Source organism: Ochotona princeps, chromosome 5 (genome assembly GCF_030435755.1).
Source record: "Ochotona princeps isolate mOchPri1 chromosome 5, mOchPri1.hap1, whole genome shotgun sequence".
Classification (NCBI taxonomy): Eukaryota; Metazoa; Chordata; class Mammalia; order Lagomorpha; family Ochotonidae; genus Ochotona; species Ochotona princeps.
Window position 1 is genome coordinate 101,749,126 of NC_080836.1, and position 17,568 is coordinate 101,766,693.

Here is a 17,568-nt window from a genome sequence, read left to right on the forward strand (position 1 = left end):
AGCCTCGCTGTATCTTCCACTCTGCTGTGAGACCTTCCCCTCCAATGTGTCGAGCTCCTGTTGATGCACGCCCTATCCATCCTACGCCAAGGAGCATCTTTGTGCACGGAACTCTTTGGCAGGGGAGCTGTTTGTCATGAACATGCCATCTGGCTGTCATCAGTGCACAGTCACCCTGCCAGCCCCATACTGCCTCTCAGTCTGACAGGGATCATGAACCCAGCCTCTGGGCTCTTGGCCTGAAGGTCAGCTGTGATATTGAAGGTGGAAGAGAGCACCACACACGTGCACAGTGTCCTGTGGAGCTGCTGGAGGCGCCTCCCTCACTGCACACTCGTGCGAGGGAGCGGCCGTGCAGTGTCTTGTTCTTCTGACCCGGCCTTCAGGGACCAGGACACAGCCCTCCCCAGTGGGTCCAGCATGGCATCTGTCGGGATTGCCAGGAGAGCCACAGCACCTCCTAGTGGCAAGGGTGGCTAGGTCCTGCAAATCAATAAACTGACCAGATGTTCAACTCTTGGGTCAGGAGAAATACTTTCAGAATTACCAACATGAAAAGGAGGATGGTGACCTCTTGTACTCACCCTTGGCTTGGGTTAGACACTAAGCTCATCTTTCTGTTCTGCCGTGTCAGAGCCAAATACACTGAGTTCCTCAGGAACACACATGACCGTATGAGGACCAGTGCTAGTTACCGGTGGATTTTCTTGAGTAATATTCCCCACATGAGACTTTAAGTTCTTTATTTTAATGTTCAAAGAAATTGGGGTTATTTTGTTTGTTTTCTTTTTTTTATTGTTTTGATAATCTTTACGTAGTTAATTAGGGTTAGGGTAAAATGCTTCAAGGGCTACAGGAAAGAGGGTAAAACTATTATTTCCACACAGATTTTTTTTCTATATCTGGAGTAAAGCGGGAGGCAAAGGGAGAAGCCCCACCCAGTCTCCCACCCACCCCAGGTCCCTGATGTGGGGCATGCTCTGAGATCCTCGTTCAAGTGGTTTTGATAGTTGAACAGTTATTAATTGCTACCAATCTCGCCACTCCAAGCACAAAGAAATCGCTGCAGAAACCACTGATTGACATAGTTCATCTTAGAGTCTGCGTTTGCCCTGTTTTTCACTGCCAACATAAGGCTGGAATAGTTGATTGATTTGTTCTGTCCTCTGTCTTTTCATGGATAGGCATCTGAGTCCAGCAGTTCGATTGAGGGGATCCCTAAAGAAACTTTGTCTGAGGTGTTCCCAGACCAGTTTCTTGTGTGTACTTGCAAATACAGAGCCCGGCACAGTCCATCGCCCCAATCAGCTGGTGGTTGCAATTGCTGGGTTGGTTCTGTTTCCAGGCCCTGTCTTCCACTGAAACCAATGGGCATTGCAGTCCAGCCTGGTTCTGCCCAGCACACACTCGGCCCTCACATAAACCAGTGGGAGCTGCAGCCTAGTCGGAGTGAGACACAATAACCCCCACCAGGCCCGCCCCCTACCCTGGTTCCTGTGCTTGCCATTATGTGCAGCAGGCTAGTCCAGTCTGTCCCACCACCCATTCAGCTCTCTACATGTCAATGGGCATTGAAGCCTAGTTCAACCCAACCAGCTCCACATTCCAGCCCACACACTTGAGGTTGGGTGCCCTTCTGTTTAGCCTGCCCTGACCCTGTCCTGGTTTTCGTGCCCTCCAGTGGAGGTGGTAACCCAAGAGGGAGGAGCCCACTATTTCCTTCTAGGCCACTCCCACTCCTGGATTATACACTCTCCAGGTGGTTCTGCAAATTAACTTGACAGAATTAGCCCCCAGTGCCAGCTTCTGCCAGCTGATACTGTGGCAAAGCCCAACCAATCTTCAACCACTCTATTTTATGCTTGCATAGGAGCAACAATCAGCCTGGCCTGGCTTTTCCCTGATCTAGTCCACATGAGGCGCACAGGTGTTGTAGCCCTGCCTAGTCTGGTCTGCCCCCATCCCAGCTCATGCTCTCCAGTGGGAGTAGCCGTCCAGAGGAGGAGCCCCCCCACCCCCCGTATTTCCCCTGCCCGCTCAGCTCCCTCCCTCCTGGTTCTCACGTGTGCTGGTTAGTCACTGCGGTCACATCCGGTACAGGCAACCTCACCTTGGCATTCCGTATTGTGCACTGGTTTTTAGTCGTGACCAAACCTGGCCCGACCCACACTCTATTCTGGTGCTCAGATTCACCAGCAGCTGATGTGAACTGGTTCAGCCTGGTCTGCCCCTGACCCATGCCAAATGTATGCCAGTGGGAAACTTTCCATGGCCTGTTCTGGGCTGCTTCCTTTCATGCTTCTTGTGCTTACCTGCCGGGTCTGTGTCCTGCCAGAGGAGTTGCCCAGGCTTCTCCATCAGAACCTCTCCTAATGCCAGAATTCGCACATACCAGGGGGTCCATGAGCCAGCCCTACTCAGTTCACCTCCTGTCCTAGCAGGAACAGTGGCCTTTCTTGACTGGCCTTCAACCCATTCTGGTTCTTACTCTTGGATGTTTTAGCCCAGCCACGGCTTGTCCATATCCACGTACAGCTCACACATGGCTCAGCAGGGACAGAGACCTAACCTAGTCCTTCCCACATCTACCCTGGTCCTCCAGAGCACAAGATGGTGTTGGGGTCTAGCTTGGCTTGGTGCATCCAGTCCAAGTCCACACTTGTGCCAAGAGAGACTATAACTTATCCTGATCAGAACGCAGCCCCCATTCCAGCCCTGTGCTCCTTGGTGGAAACCTCAGCCCAGCTAGGGTGTCCCCTTAGCTCCCCATCCGGGCCTGTTCCCAGCCATAGATCACGCGCATGCCAGTGGTTGCTGTGACTCAGCTTGGCACAGCCACTCACCTGTCCCGGCCCCTGCTTTAGATGCTGTGGCTTAGTGTCCCTGACTCACGCAGACCAGTAGGTGCAAGAGCCTAGCTTGGCACGACCTGCGTTTCATCCTGATTTCTAATTTTGCTTGTGAGCTAAGGTTTGCTTAGTCCTGCAGTCCTGCCTGGTCTACCCCATTCCGTTACCAACCCACACATTAGCCAGCCATTTGAACTACTTTGCCCAGCTTGTCTGACCCCCAGGTCTGGAACCATGTGTTCACCAGCGGGAGCTATGATCTGCCAGGGGAGTTTCCCAAGTTCCTCCTCTTGACCCACTCCCTGACCCAGTTCTCATACATGCCAGTGGGTTTTGGGCCACTTCCCAGCCTAGTCTGGCCTTCCATTTGGCCTCGTATGAGCTGGTGAATGTTGCAGCCTGGCCCACCCCACACCCTATTCAGGATGCACATTTGGGTGCTGCTGCCTTGACCAGACCAGACTGTTGTGGGTTCCTTTACCCGTGAGTGATGGCAGGCTCCTTGGTCACAATTAGCTTAGTCCATTACCACCCCAACTCTTGAGCTTACCAGTGAGGCTAATATTTCCATGGGGTTTGGCCCACACACTCCCCACAGAATCTACCCCCAGATATGGTTCTATCATGTGCTGGTTAATGTCATGGTCCTGCCTAATGTGACCTGTCTCGTGATCCAACATCATCTCAGATAATAGGATATCCTGCTGGACAAGCCCCGAGCCTTAGCTTTTGCATGGACTGGTGTTCAGTGGTCGGCATTGTTTAGTGATTACAAGTTCTACACAGGATTTAAAGGAGTTTTGTATATCAGTCTTGTCCGTAAAGATCATCTGGTCCCTCTCCTACAACCTACCAGGTCTCATACCTTCCCTTACCTTCAGAGAGAAAAGTTACTCTGTCGTTGGGAGTCTTTAAGATTGATTTACATCCCAGAAGTACAGTGGGCTTGGCATGGCGCTACCTAAGCAACTATTCAAAGAACCAAAACCCCAGAGCTGACCGCCGGGGACAGCTCACTACATGTACGTGGTGGCTGGAATCAGTGTTCCAAGCATGGAGACGGCCCTGGCCTGGTACCCACCCGCATCAACAGGCTGCTGGAAGTTTTACTCCCCAGACCCCAAGGTCGCCCCTCCCCAATCCCATCCCCCACACCATGATGGTGACGGGTGGGACCTGGGCCCTCCCAGTTCTCCAAACTTCCCCCTTGGGTGTACTCACCATGAAGGGAGCAGTCTCTGGAGTTCGGGCAGGCCCAAGGACAGCTCAACCCATGTACGTGGTGGCTGGAATCAGGGCTCTGAGCATGGAGACGGCCCCAGCCTGGCACCTACCCTGTTCAAAGAAATTGTAAAGAACAGCCAGCCCTTCCAATACATGTAGCTCCAAGAGTAAACCCTCTGCCAGCTTCCCTGGGATAGCAACAGATGCCCCAAGCTGTGAACCTGTCTGTTTCCTACCTGGAGGCTGCATGACGGCAGGCCTAGTTGCTGTCACTCAGCTGAAACACAGCAGAATGTACACCCTGAGCCTTCAGCTGTCCTCTCAGTCCTTTGGAAGCCCTGTGTGATGTTGGGTTACTTGACTAGATACTTCACGTATCTGAACCATAGTCCATGCCACAGAAAGGCCATGCTGGGCCAGCGGAAGCAGGGCACAGTAGCCCCGTGTGCAGCCTTCCCCCAGCCTCCCGCACACCCCTGCACCTCAGCCCAGCTGGGCACCTCACACCCACATACACTTGGGTCCCTCATTGTGCTGTCGTGACATGCTGGAACCTTTGTCCCCTCTCCTTGTACAGATGGCAGCACTCATGGGCAGCAGGGAGCCAGTTGAGACCCAGGCCTGGGGGCGCCAGAGCCAAGCTCCCAGCGGCTGTGCCCCTGGGCCTTTGTCCCCCGGCCCGCAGTCCAGTGCCTGCATCTATTGCAGGCCCCACAGTTCAGTTCATCAGGTTCTGAGTACCTCCTGTTGATGCTTGCTGAGGTGGTGATGAAATGAACTGATTGTAAATGTCTTTCTCTGAATCCTAAAAATGTTTAAATGTCTTCTCAGCTTCTCGGTGAACTACTGTTAGATAGACACAACTTCACAATTATGACAAAATACATCAGTAAACCTGAGAACCTCAAGTTAATGATGAACCTCCTACGAGACAAGAGCCGCAACATCCAGTTTGAGGCCTTCCATGTGTTTAAGGTAGAGTATGAAGACGGTGCACTGTGCCCCCACAGCAACTTGGGGCACTAGCTCACACAGTGTGGGGCTCTCAGCCAGGTCACAGAGTCCATTGTAGGCTGTTCATATGGTGCATTCAGCATTTAGACAGAAAAATCTGGAAATAGGGCATACTGTGTGAATTTTGGGGCAAGAAACTATAGTGTCCACCTTCCACATTAGAGAATGGTTTGTCAAAGTAAAACCTTTTTTCCCCCAAGAATTATTTCATTTGCTTCACATATTTATTTACAAAGAGGAGTAGGGGTGCCTGCCAGTGTGCATCCCATTTAGGAGCCAGTTTGTGTCCTGGCTGCTCCACTTTCCATCTCTGCTTATGACCTGGGAAAGCAGTGAAGGATGGCCCAAAGACTTGGGACCCTGCACCCATGTGGGAGACCCAGAAGAGGTTCCTGGCTCAGGATCAACTTGGCTCCAGCCGTTTGGAGAGTGAACTAGAAGGTGGAAGATCTTTTCCCCTCGGTATTTCCTTTTAACTATAAAATCTGCCTTTCCAATAAAAATAAACAAATCTTTTTTAGAAAATGGTGGGGAGGAGTGAAAGAAAGAAATTCCGTCTACTGGTTCCTGCTCAAATGGCTGCAACAGCTGCAGCTAGGCCAGGACAAAGCCAGGAGCCAGGAGCTCCATCCAGGTCTCCTGCATGGGTGCCAAGGGCCTTGCTGCTGCCTTCCCAGGGACTAACTGGAAGCCAGGACTTGAACCAGCAGTCACATGGAATGCCTGCATTCTGGCAGTGGCTTAAACTGCTATATCACAGCACTGGCCCCGTGTGAAGCCATTTCTTCGTGTTCTGTAGAGGTGTTTGCTTCCTTTCTCCCCTTCTGTGCCTGGCTCACTCCCTAGAGGCCTGCAGCAGCCGGGGCTGGGCCCCAAGGACTCAGACCAAGTCGTCCGTGGGTGCAGAGCCCCAGCTACTTTGGCCATCATTGCTCCCTCCTAGTTCTGCGTGATAAGGAAAAGCTAGACCCTGAGCCAGGAGTTCCCTGTCCAGGCACGCTGCGGGATCCAGATCCTTCACTGCTAGCCGGATGCCTGTGTCCTGAGGCACAGGTTTAGGCCCTGCTCTTTTTGTTCATTGAAACTTTGCATTTAGTTGATGCGTGTAGAGGAACAAACAGCTGTGCAATCCACTGTGTCACTCCCTTCGATGCCCACGTCAGCCAGGGACGGGCTCGGCAGACCTACGGGCCGCAGGAAGCTGAGCTGTCACAGCTGCCTCCCGCGGTGCTCACCAGTAGAAAGCCAGGCTCCGGCATCACGTCTGTCCACACACCAACACCCTGACTGGCAATTTTTTTTTTTCCTGGAAAAGCAAGTTTTATTTCAAAGCAACCTGAAAAGAACAGTCTGAGGAGGACATGTACAAATGGCGGGAGGGCGGGCACAGCGGCATGTCCATTTGGCGAGGCCAGACTCCGACCACCCAGCACCCAGCTGCCCACTGCGTCTGTTATCCAAACATACTTCCATTTCAGGAAAGACGACATCTGAGCCAATCTCTTGAGGAGAACATAGTTAGTAACCTTCTTCCCATTTACAACAGGGGTTTCATTCACACTCTGAATAGTTGAATTAGCAAAGACCCTGTGTCCATTTTGTGGGAGATGAATTATATCTGGTTTCTTTTCACAACAACTAACTAGAAAATTATTCAGCTTTTGAAGTACTGGCTAGGCTGGCATCTTCAGTGGCAGCTAGATCTGAGATTTCTATGTAACACATGCTGGTACCGGATGCACTTGTGGGTTCGGGCCTTGTTCTGGTACTCCACAGTGCAGCGGAGGAGTCTCCTGATTGATTTCAGCATTGCCCCTCAGCCAGTCAGGTACGAAGGCCGCTGACATGCCAGGGAGCCCTGCCAGCACTCCCCGATGGGCATCTTAACCCCTGCCCCCCACGCACATGTGCCTCTTGGGGTTAGGGTCTTCACAGTGGATGACGTCACTGCTGACACAGCCAGTATCCTGTAGCGGGATGCTAGCTCAGGGATCAGCTGTCTGCTGCTGTGCCTGGGGACACCTGTGTCCTTGGGGCCCTGCGCCCGCACGGGAGACCCTGCTCAAGTCGTGGGCTCCTGGCTTCATTCTGCCCCACCCTGGCTGGAGTAGCCATTTGGGGAATGAACCCATAGGTGGAAGATCAGTCTCTCTCTCCCTCCCTCTGTGCTCCGAATAAAATGAGCAAGAAGGCTGCAGTCCGCTCCCCGTGCCCAGAGCTTGTTTCTCGCTGTCTCCTGAAGGCAGGTCTGCAGTTGGCCCTGAGCACTGTCTGCAGCTAGCAGGATGAACATGGCAGACCTTTGTGAAGATTTCCAGAGAGGAGGAGAGACAGAAAGATCTTCCATCTGCTGGCTCACTCCCCAGCTGGTCACAACAGCCAGAGCTGAACCGATCCAAAGCCAGGAGCTTCTTCCAGCCTCCCATGCAGGTGCAGGGGCCCAAGGCTCTGAGCCATCCTCTACCTTCCCGGGCCACAGTCTGAGAGCTGGCTAGAAAGTGGAGCACCCAGGACACAGCTGGTGCCTGTATAGGATGCTGGCACTTGAAGGGGGAGGACTGGCTAGCTGAGCCAGTGTGCCAGGCTTGTCAGGCCTTTTCATGCTGAAACAGCATTCAAGTCGTGCGACAGGGACTGGTCACAGCGCAAAGGCCAGTTACCCAGAGGTTGCCGCCTTCTCCCCTGCAGGTGTTTGTCGCCAATCCTAACAAGACGCAGCCCATCCTGGACATCCTCCTCAAGAACCAGACCAAACTCATCGAGTTCCTCAGCAAGTTCCAGAACGACAGGACCGAGGACGAGCAGTTTAACGACGAGAAGACCTACTTAGTGAAACAGATCAGGGATTTGAAGAGACCAGCCCAGCAAGAAGCCTAACTTCCGGTCCGCCCCCAGTAGTGAATGTGAGGTCAGCGTGTGCGGTTAGCTCTTCCGCGGCAGGCACTCTTCCCGATCCCTGAGGCAACACCACTGCTAATCTGCTGTTCAATGAACGGTTTTCATTTGGCCTTTTGTTTTTAGTCCAGGTTGGAGAGCGAGGCTGCTGCTTGCACGCTCAGGCACTCGGGGCTTTGCCTTCATCTTCGTGTCCTTTCAGAATTCAGACTCCCGCGCTGTCGGAGTGCGCATGAGCACGGCCGGGGCCCTGACGGCGAGCACACAGTGTGGGCAGGGGAGCGGGCACCACGCTGGCGCCTGGACCTGCCTGTCGCCATGCCCCCGGAGCATAGGCAGCACGGCCTCCCCGCCTTGGCTGGGACACCGCAGAAGACCACACGGCTTTCCTTCATGTCAGGGGGGCTTTGGGGAGGAGCCCACGAGGCCCTGCGGGAGTGTACATAGGCTTCATCGGCTGTCTAGGGGTCCCGGCGCTTGATTTCCTTGAGACTTGTGAACCTGGCTGTGCTGAAGGGTACCTGTTGATTTTACTTTTTGAAGGGATTTTAAAACAGTAGAGCTAGCAACGACACCTTGCATTTCAGTTCCTCACCGCTCACAGGTTTCTTTTGTATATACTTCTTAGAATGGTCATTTCTTTTAAATGGTTTAATTTGTACAGCAGAGGAATGTTATTGTAGTAGTATGTAACTATTACCTAATACTGAGTTTTTGCAAAAAAAATGAATGCGCATATGTAATTGAAATATTTCAGATCACATGAAAATGCTGATTTAACATTTAAATATCACAGCATTAAAAGGAAAAAATTAATAAACCAGTCCTTTGTATCTAGTTCCATAATGGGGTGCCATCAAGAGGCCGAGCTCCGGGCCGGGCACTGGGTCAGCTCCCGCCCTGCGTCCTGCCGGCCTCGTTCGTCCACAGGAGCCGTGGCCTGGCCGGATCTCCGAGACCGGGCCTCTGTTGGTGCTGACGCCTCACGTGGCCAGGCCTCCAGCGGGCACCTGCTCTCCTCAAGCGAGTGGCCCAGGGCAGTGGTTGGAAAACTTACTAAACGTAGCTTTGGCCTCTCTTAGGAAAAGAAGAGTTCTAGCTATAGGTGTCCTAGGGGGAAAATTATTTTTTTTAAGTCCTGTTCCTTAATGCTGCAAATGATCAGTATTTATAAAGTAACTGATTTTGCACCACTTTTGTTACTGTGACCATGGCAGAACAATGTCTCCTAGGCTCTGATCTATAAAGTTGTCCCAATGGAGTCTCTTCATCTTAGTGCTACAGAGATCACAACTAACAACTTACCAGTCCGAGTTCACCAGGTTGAACTCAGCATGGCTGTAGCTGATTAAGAAATTTATATAATTACTCTTTGCTCGCCTCTCTTACTAATTGAACGATTGATCAGCCAGTAAAAGGGGCCTCCCAATCAAAGTTTGAGTAGGTTTTAAGTCTCCTCTAAAAACACCAGGTAGGAAAACAGCTCCCGAAGTATCAGCACATTTAATTCACTCACTCAAACAGCGTTCTTCACTAGCATTGGTTTTCCCAAAGTCATCTTGGTCAGGAGAACCTGGGATGTTTCTTAGGAAGACACACCGTGGCTCTGCTGGGCTGCGAGGCTGGCATGGGCTGTGCTGTGCCCGCTGGCTGATGACGGGAGGGTGCTTACCCAGCCGGCTCTTAGAACCTCAGGAGGCACAGCAGCTTCCATGCTGGTGGCTGTGTCAGCGCCAGGCCTTCCCTGCGGAGGCAGCGGGGCAGCCACGCTCCATCAAAACGTGCAAACATCCAAGTGGAACAGCTGCGTTTGATGGTAGCATCATTTAAGATACTCATATACCAAAACTATAAAACTGAAAGTGGTTTCTTTGTGTCAGAAAGATTTCCTTTTCCATATGGCAGTCACCTAAGGTGACTTTAACCCTTTGCGAAAACGCGTGGAGGTGTGTGCAGCTGTGAGTGATGCCTTGACCGCGCTTCCTTTCTCCTGAGGAAAAGTGAATTTCTGAGAACATCTGGCTGGCCCTGTAATTTAAATTAAAATAAAGTTTTGGAGAAACTGAATCGTCTGTCTTCATGTTTGCTCTCGGACAGTTGTATCTGCATCACTGACAGTCCCCCGAGGAGACACAGCCGCGCCCACTGTTACCTCCCAGGTGGAGATGGCCATCACCCACTGCCCGCCTGCCGCCCTGGGCATCACAGATCTCCCTCCCTACTGCCTGCGTGCACAGCCTAGCTCTGCCTTCCATCAGCACCGTCGTTTAAAGGTGTCAAATGTTCACCTGAAAGGGAGAGACAGATGTCATCCAGGCCTCCCATGCAGGTGGCTGGGGCCCCAGCACCTCGGCTGTCTTCTCTGCTTGCCAGGGTGCATCAGTGGGGTGATGGGCCTTGAACTGGCATCCCAGTAATGAGAGGCCAGCATTGCATGTGGGGGCTTAACCCACGGCCCAGGACCCTGTTTCAGCCAGAACGTTTGGAGAGTGGGTCCTTTCTCCTTAGTCCAGGACAGAGTTCAGCAGGACCTGCTGGGAGGAGTGTTTACATGTTACCATCATGAAACTACAGCAAACATGAGAGCCGGGGCAGCAGGATACCTGTGTCCCGCGTCTGCCGCAACGCCTTGTCCTCTGGGAATGTTCAGACTTCCGCATCCCCCAGCCCTTTGCAGGGATAGCCGAGAGCAGCCCTGGCCAGCACACGCCATCACCTCTGCTAGCTGGGCTGTCAGCTAGTGTGCTGGGTTTCTCCAGAGGCGACAGGTCCTTGCGAGTCCTGTTGCCATTTGAGAGGATGGCCACCCAAAGGCCATGCTCCTGTGGCAGCCCCAGTTCTCCTGGCAGGTCACCCCCGTAGTGCCCCACCTCAGGTCGCAAAAACCCCCAAAGCTGCGGTGACGGTCTCACCTTGACCCGGATAGCTGTTCGCTGATTCCTCCAGGCGTGGCCAGAGCTCCTGGCTTGGCAAGTGTGCTCTTCTGGCTGTGTCTGGGCGCTCTCTGGCCAGAGGTGTGACGGACAAGGTCAGGTTCAGCCCTTGTGGCCACTGGGAAACCAGCCCAGGAGCCATGTGGAGGACACCTCCCTGAGAATGGCCTTCCGCTGCCACCTACCAAGACGTCTGTCCACCTGCCTGGCTCCAGGCCCTGTGTATACAATGCAGGGTTCGTTAAGCCCACATGGATGGCAGGGAACATACAGTTTAATAACCTTTGTGTGACACGCTGCTGATGTCTGGGTCTCTGTGTGCCCAGCAGGTGCCCTCCCCCACCTGGCTGGAAGGCAGGGCACGCTCCCCTAGATCAGGGACCCACCTCGAGGCCATCACGTGTCTTGGCAGGAGGGTGCGTCTCCCCAGGCAGCACTTTGGTTGCAGATCCCAGAGGTTTCTAGGAAATGCTGCTGCCTTTGAACCCTTTACGAGAATGAAAGGGACTTGAGCTGTCGCCTGCCAGAGGCCCTGCTGCTCGGCTGTGGACCTCCGGGGTGTGCCATGGGCATGACCCAGCAAACTACAACTTCAAGGAGGCTGGGCTTCCACTGCATTGGGAGGTGGAGTTGAGCAGGGCTTGGGGAAAGGACTGCAGGGGGGAGGGGGACGTGAGGGGAGTTGCCCAGCCCCCATTCATCCCCTCACCTGTGCAGAGACCCTGAGTCACTACCACTAACCCATGTGGAGTACTTAGCCCTGCAGGTGCAAGGCTTCTGCTCCTGGAGGTGGGGTGGGAAGGGCAGAGCCCCCCATGCACTAGGGGACCCTGTGGGCATCCCACGCCCTGCTTGACACACGCGTTCCTGCTGCGGATGGCACGGCCACAGCTTTCACCCACAGTGTCCCACACACCCACCGCATCAGCCAGCTTGATGCACATCTGTCCTTGGTGGTTCTTCCTATCCCCAGCATGGCAGGCCTTCTTGGATCAAATCCCAATAGACCCTGCCCTGGGCAAGAGGGAAACGCAGCAAAGACCAGCTGGGATTGTGGGTTTTAGAAGCGGAGGCCAGGGGAAGCAACACAGTGCAGCCCACCCCTCTCTGGAAGCGTCCTGTCCCTCTGTTCCAACATTTAAAAAGGAGCTTGCGAAGTAGAGATGTGAATCTGAACGGTAACCCTGTGCCGGCAGCCACGACCCCCGACCCCGACCGTGCCCGGTTCTGCCGACAGCACGTGCTTATCTCCAGAATGTCCACTGGGTGGCGGTAGTGCTCCCTGTTTGCAGCAGCTGCTGTGCCTGTAAAAGGGAGCCAACAGTGTGCGGGGTGAATCCGAGACAGGAAGTCACCCCATGTCGGGAGTCAGGCACCATGCGGACCATTATGGAGGGAGGGACAGATGTGAGAGTAAAACGTGAACGATGGAATTGAGGTGGGGAGAGGAGGGTATTGGTTGGTTGTCGATAAACTAGTATTTGGAAGAGTTTTACATTTTCATAGACAGGTGTAGGTGTTTGTCATAATGGCTAGTGTGCCTGTTAGGATAGCTGCATGCCACATCCCAGCGTCTGCCTGTCTGGGCCTGGATCCCAGCTCCCCTCCTCAGTCCAGCTCCCTAACATGCCCTGGAGATGCAGCAGTTTATGACTCAAGTACTTGGGTCCCTGCCACTCACGTGGGAGACCCGGATGCAGTTCTAGCTCCTGGCAGAAGCTGGGCCCGGCCCTGGCTGTCGCAGCCACTGGGGAGTGAACCAGCAAATCTGAGTGCCCTTGCTCAGTCTGCTTCTCTGTCTCAATAAATTTCAGAAAAAGTTGCAAAGGTTATCACTTGTATGAGCATCTTAGGTTGGCACGGTGCACTTGTTGCCTTTCATAACCCCATGTGGGCGCATCATTACTATTAAGGAAAACCCAGGCCCTAGTGAAATGCCCTTCATTTTCCCCTTCGGCCCCTTTCTATCCCAGGGGACCACATCATGTCAAGCAAAGCACCCTGGGGGTTCCCCAGGTTTCACTTGTTTGGGTGGCAGTCTGGAGAGGTGCTGGGCTGCAGGTGTCTGATGCCTTCTCCAGGCCTGTCTTCATGCCTCACCTCAAGACCCCCTCTCTGCAGGGCCGTGACCTTGGCCTGGGCACCTGGCCGAGGCCACGCAGCTCAGGCTTCCTTGCTGCCTCCCTGATGCAGCTCTGCATCCCAGGAAGGGAGTGGCAGCACTGTGCTGGGGAGCAGGCATGCTGCCTGGCGGTTGGCATCTTCTTCATCGTATGAGTTAGAACACCTGCCGTCATCTCTGCTGGAACTGGCTTTTCAGTGAAGTGATTAGAGTTAGTGGGGTAGTGGGAATGAAGTGATCCAAAAAGGAACAGGGAAGAACATGTCCAGAATGCGTCACCGTGCCACCGGATAAACTACAGAAGACACCTGCACCAGGGGCAGTGTCTCGGGACCCAGCCGTGGGTGTCCAGCAGTGGTGACACCTGACCGTGGTGAGAACAGAACCTGGAGGAGTCCACCCACCAGGGTTGAACCTACATGGGCTCAACAGCCATTACTGGGTCGGGCTGAAGCCCGGAGCTGCTTCTGCATCTGCCATGAGGGGGTTCTAGGGTCCAAGGACGTGGGCCATCCTCAGCTGCCTTCCCGGCTACATGAGCAGTTACCTGGTTGTGAAGCAGAGCAGCCAGGTGCTCTGAAATGGGATTTCATGGTCCCAGGCAGCAGATTATGCCTCTAAGCCACAACGCCAGCCCCTGCCCTCAGCCTCTAACAGTAATGCAGCAAGCTGCCCAAAGGCTACAACTGGTCCTTCCCCAACATAGGAAATGGGCTCTGAAGTTCAAGTTTCTGCAACACAGAGTCAGTATACATTTCATTTCAAGCTGCTGGCAGGTGTCTTAGGAAGCCACGCCCCAAGCTGGGAGACCCCCGTTCTCCAGCAGCTGCCAGCAGTGCCCCCTCACACCTGCTGAGTGAGCAGCTCGTGCCCCCTGTGGGCAGGGGCACAAGCTCCTGGTCGCTGCTGGGAGGGCAGAGTGAGAGCTCAGCACTTGGGCTATGCCCAGGTCTGAGGAGAGGGCAGGAGGCGTCTCCAGGATCAGGGCTGGCCATGGACATGGGCTTAGCTGCCAGGTCTCAGCATGCCCGGATACCAACGTGGCCTTGCCCAACACAGCTCAGCTGACAACTGAGGCAGGCCTGGGACCCTGACCTGTGCAGCCAACCAAAAAAGGTATGGGGCACGCTGGGACCCCCAGGGTGTCAGTCCCACATGCCTGTGGTGTCCGCTCCCCACCACACTTAGTGCTCCTCACCCCTACTCCACACCTACACCAGAGTGGCCCTGGCGCATCCTCACTTCCAGCCATTTCCTGGGAGCTGGAGCTCAGCAGGACATGGGGCAGGGGGCGGTACAGGACCTGGGATCATAGCCAGCACATGGGCACTGGGTTAGCAGATGCCTCCCACAGGCAGTCCTTACTGCAAGCGGTGAGGGTCACGGGGACCCTCCTGGTCTCCAGACTTCCACCTGGACAGACTGGGTCTGATGGGAGAACATTCCAGGGCTGCCTCTGAGATGTCTGACTGGAGGTCTGGCTGACACACACTATTCTAATACGGGCTGCAATCCCCCCACCCGCTGTACCACGTGCAGGCAGATGTGGGCAGAGCTGGGGCACGAGGTATGTACGTGTCCTGCAAGCCTGCTTCTTCTTTTTTTTTTAAAGATTTATTCAGTTTATTACAAAGTCAGATATACAGAGAGGAGGAGAGACAGAGAGGAAGATCTTCCGTCCAATGATTCACTCCCCAAGTGAGCCGCAAAGGCCGATGCACGCCGATCCGAAGCCGGGAACCAGGAACCTCTTCCGGGTCTCCCACGCGAGTGCAGGGTCCCAATGCATTGGGCCGTCCTCGACTGCTTTCCCAGGCCACAAGCAGGGAGCTGGATGGGAAGTGGAGCTGCTGGGATTAGACCCGGCACCCATATGGGATCCCGGGGCGTTCAAGGCGAGGACCTTAGCCGCTAGGCCACGCCGCTGGGCCCAAGCCTGCTTCTTGGAGGACTGTCTTCTTGGGATGCAGTGCAGAGGGGAGAAGCAGCGCTCATTTGGAGAAGCCATCAGGGTTGCACACTCAGTGTTGCCCTTGAGTCCTCCATGACCCTGACCCACTACCCCCAACCCTGGGGCGGATCAAAGCACTTCCTGCCCATCAGCTGTGTTGGCAGCGTCCTGCCACCTCCCCCAGCCTGAGCACTGTAGCTGCTGTTGAAGCCACAATGGCTGGCACTGAGTGGCCGCTGGGTGAGGGGCTGGGCATGCCTGGGTGTCAGAGCTGATGGGACAATAAAACAAGTTGGTGAAAGAGCGGCCCTTCTCAGGGTCGTCTGCTAGGAGGAAGCTCTGGAATTGACCTCTGCCCCCAGCCAGGTCTTCCTTGCTGTGCTAGAAGAAAATGAAAATAATAATAAAGTGGGAAGCCAGCAAAGTGGTGGGCACAAGAAACCCGGGTGGACTGAATCCCTGAGAGTTGCAAGGCTTCCACGGGTGCACAGATGGCAGAAGCCGTCTGCTCTGAAGGTGCATGTGTCCTCACGCAGGGGCTGCGGCATCTCAGCTAGGATGGGGGGACATCCACCAGACCTTGGAGACCGTGGGTCCATGGGGAAAACTGGAAACCAAGCACAAGGACCCTTCACCTGGCCAGAAGTGTCCGCCAGCAGCAACAGGGCAGTGAATGGTGAATGAAGGAAGCTGCAGCGTCCCTCATGCGTTGGTGTGCGGCTGGAGCCCAGGGCCCAAAGCTGAAACCAAGCGGGTGCCCACCAGCTTCCAGGCCGAAGAACAAAACAGAAAGGCAATGGCTTGGGAGATGGCTCGGCCTCTGGGCAGAGAACACAGGGGAGTGGCTGCTGTAGCCCCAGGCTGGTCCTGCTCTGGGAGGAATCCACAGGGGCCGCTGTGGAAGGAGGGAAGGCAGGTGCAGGTTCTGTGGGAGCATCACCCCATACACTCAGGAAGGCCAGACATTCTAAGATGGATGTAAAGGCGCCCACATGGTAGGTCCTCAACCCTGAAGAAGTTTTGAAAGCAGCAAGACGAGGCAAAGCCATAACAATGCCGCATCGTTTATTTCTCTCATTTGTAGGGCTGGAAGTCAAAATGGTTGAGAGTGCTCCCGAAGAAAACTGCCCGTTATGAATTCTAAACCCAGCAAAATTGTCCTTCTGCAGGTGAAATGGACATTTCCACACAAATGAAGACTAAGAAAAGACCCACCCCCAAAAGAAAATTCTTCCTGTGCTGCATAACAGTGTCACTCAGGAACAGCCCCCGGCTGCAACAGCGGCCCCCAAGGTGATGTGAGCACGTGACCCCACGGTCACCTTGGTCTGTGCAAAGTGAATTCTGATGTTGCGATCAGTTGTTAAGCCACACGTGCCTGCAGCAGAGGAAGTGCTATAGGGCGAGAGGTGAAGCTGGAGCCACGGGAGGAGGGAACCCGTGCTGCAAAGATGAAATACACCCGTTGATACAGCAGGAAGCCATGCGGGCCTCTCATTTCTTCTCTTTTCAGACTTGAGTTTGTATAAATTGCTACGTGTTATATTTGTGATATATAGATTTCTATATGCCATTCATCTGCAGCAGTAATAGTAGAAAATAGGGAGGAATTGGGTTGAGCTGGCTCATGGAAATATCTATATTTTGCTAGAATTGAGTTAGTATCAATCATGCTAAAGCAAGCACTGAGGGTAAAAGACGCCAGAGGAGTTTAAATGATGCATTATAAACAGTCCTTCAACATCAAAGAAAACGGCAATGAGAAATGGGGTGGGGCAGAGGAGAAAGCCAGAAAATACATAGCAAGAATGCAAGTGAGGGCCCGGCGCAATCGCATAGTGGTTAAAATCCTCGCCTTGCATGCCCGGGATCCCATATGGGTGCCAGTTCTAATTCCGGCAGCCCCGCTTCCCATCCAGCTTCCTGCTTGTGGCCTGGGAAAGCAGTCCAAGATGGCCCAAAGCCTTGGGACCCTGCACGCACATGGGAGACCTGGAAGAGTCAGACTGGCTCAGCTCTAGCCATTGCGGCCGCTTGGGGAGTGTACCATTGGACGGAAGATCTTCCTCTGTCTCTCCTCCTCTCCATATATCTGCCTTTCCAATAAAAGTAAATAAGCCTTTAAAAAAAAAAAAAAAGAAGGCAAGTGAAGTTCCAGACATATCCATCAATGCCAATGGTCAAGACAGCCAAATCCAAAGGCAGAAAGCTAGACCCAGCTGGATTCTGTCTGAGAAAAACCCTCCATTCAAAGTACGAAGAGGTTCTGCAAGAAGGACAGGGAAAGATGAACCAAGCAAACGGCTAAAACATGAACTAACGTGTGCTGCACCCACGTCGCAGTGCTGTGACCTGCCATCCCAGCTTTCTCCTAACGTCTCCCTGGGAGGCAGTGGGGCTCCGAGAGTCGGGTGCCTGTCACCGACACGGGAGACCTGGGTGGAGTTCTGGCCTCTGGCTTCAGCCTGGCTCAGGCCAGGCCACTGCAGACATCTGGGAAATAATCCATCACATACAAGATGTTCTCTCTCTCTCTCTCTCTCAATTCTGCCTTTCAAATAAATAAACCAACCTTTTTAA

The 17,568-nt window shown here is 53.8% G+C and overlaps 1 protein-coding gene and 1 pseudogene across 1 annotated transcript in view; one reads left to right on the forward strand and one right to left on the reverse strand.

The window, feature by feature from the left end:
• Positions 1-8,080, forward strand: part of CAB39 (calcium binding protein 39) — a 91,710-nt gene extending 83,630 nt beyond the window's left edge. Inside the window, exons 8-9 of the mRNA XM_058665096.1 lie at positions 4,905-5,048; positions 7,776-8,080. Coding sequence (XP_058521079.1) covers positions 4,905-5,048; positions 7,776-7,964 — 333 coding nt within the window. The 3' untranslated portion in view covers positions 7,965-8,080. The remainder of the gene's footprint in view (positions 1-4,904; positions 5,049-7,775) is intronic.
• Positions 6,738-6,934, reverse strand: LOC131480274 (SS18-like protein 2; annotated as a pseudogene).
• Positions 8,081-17,568: the final 9,488 nt, after the last annotated feature.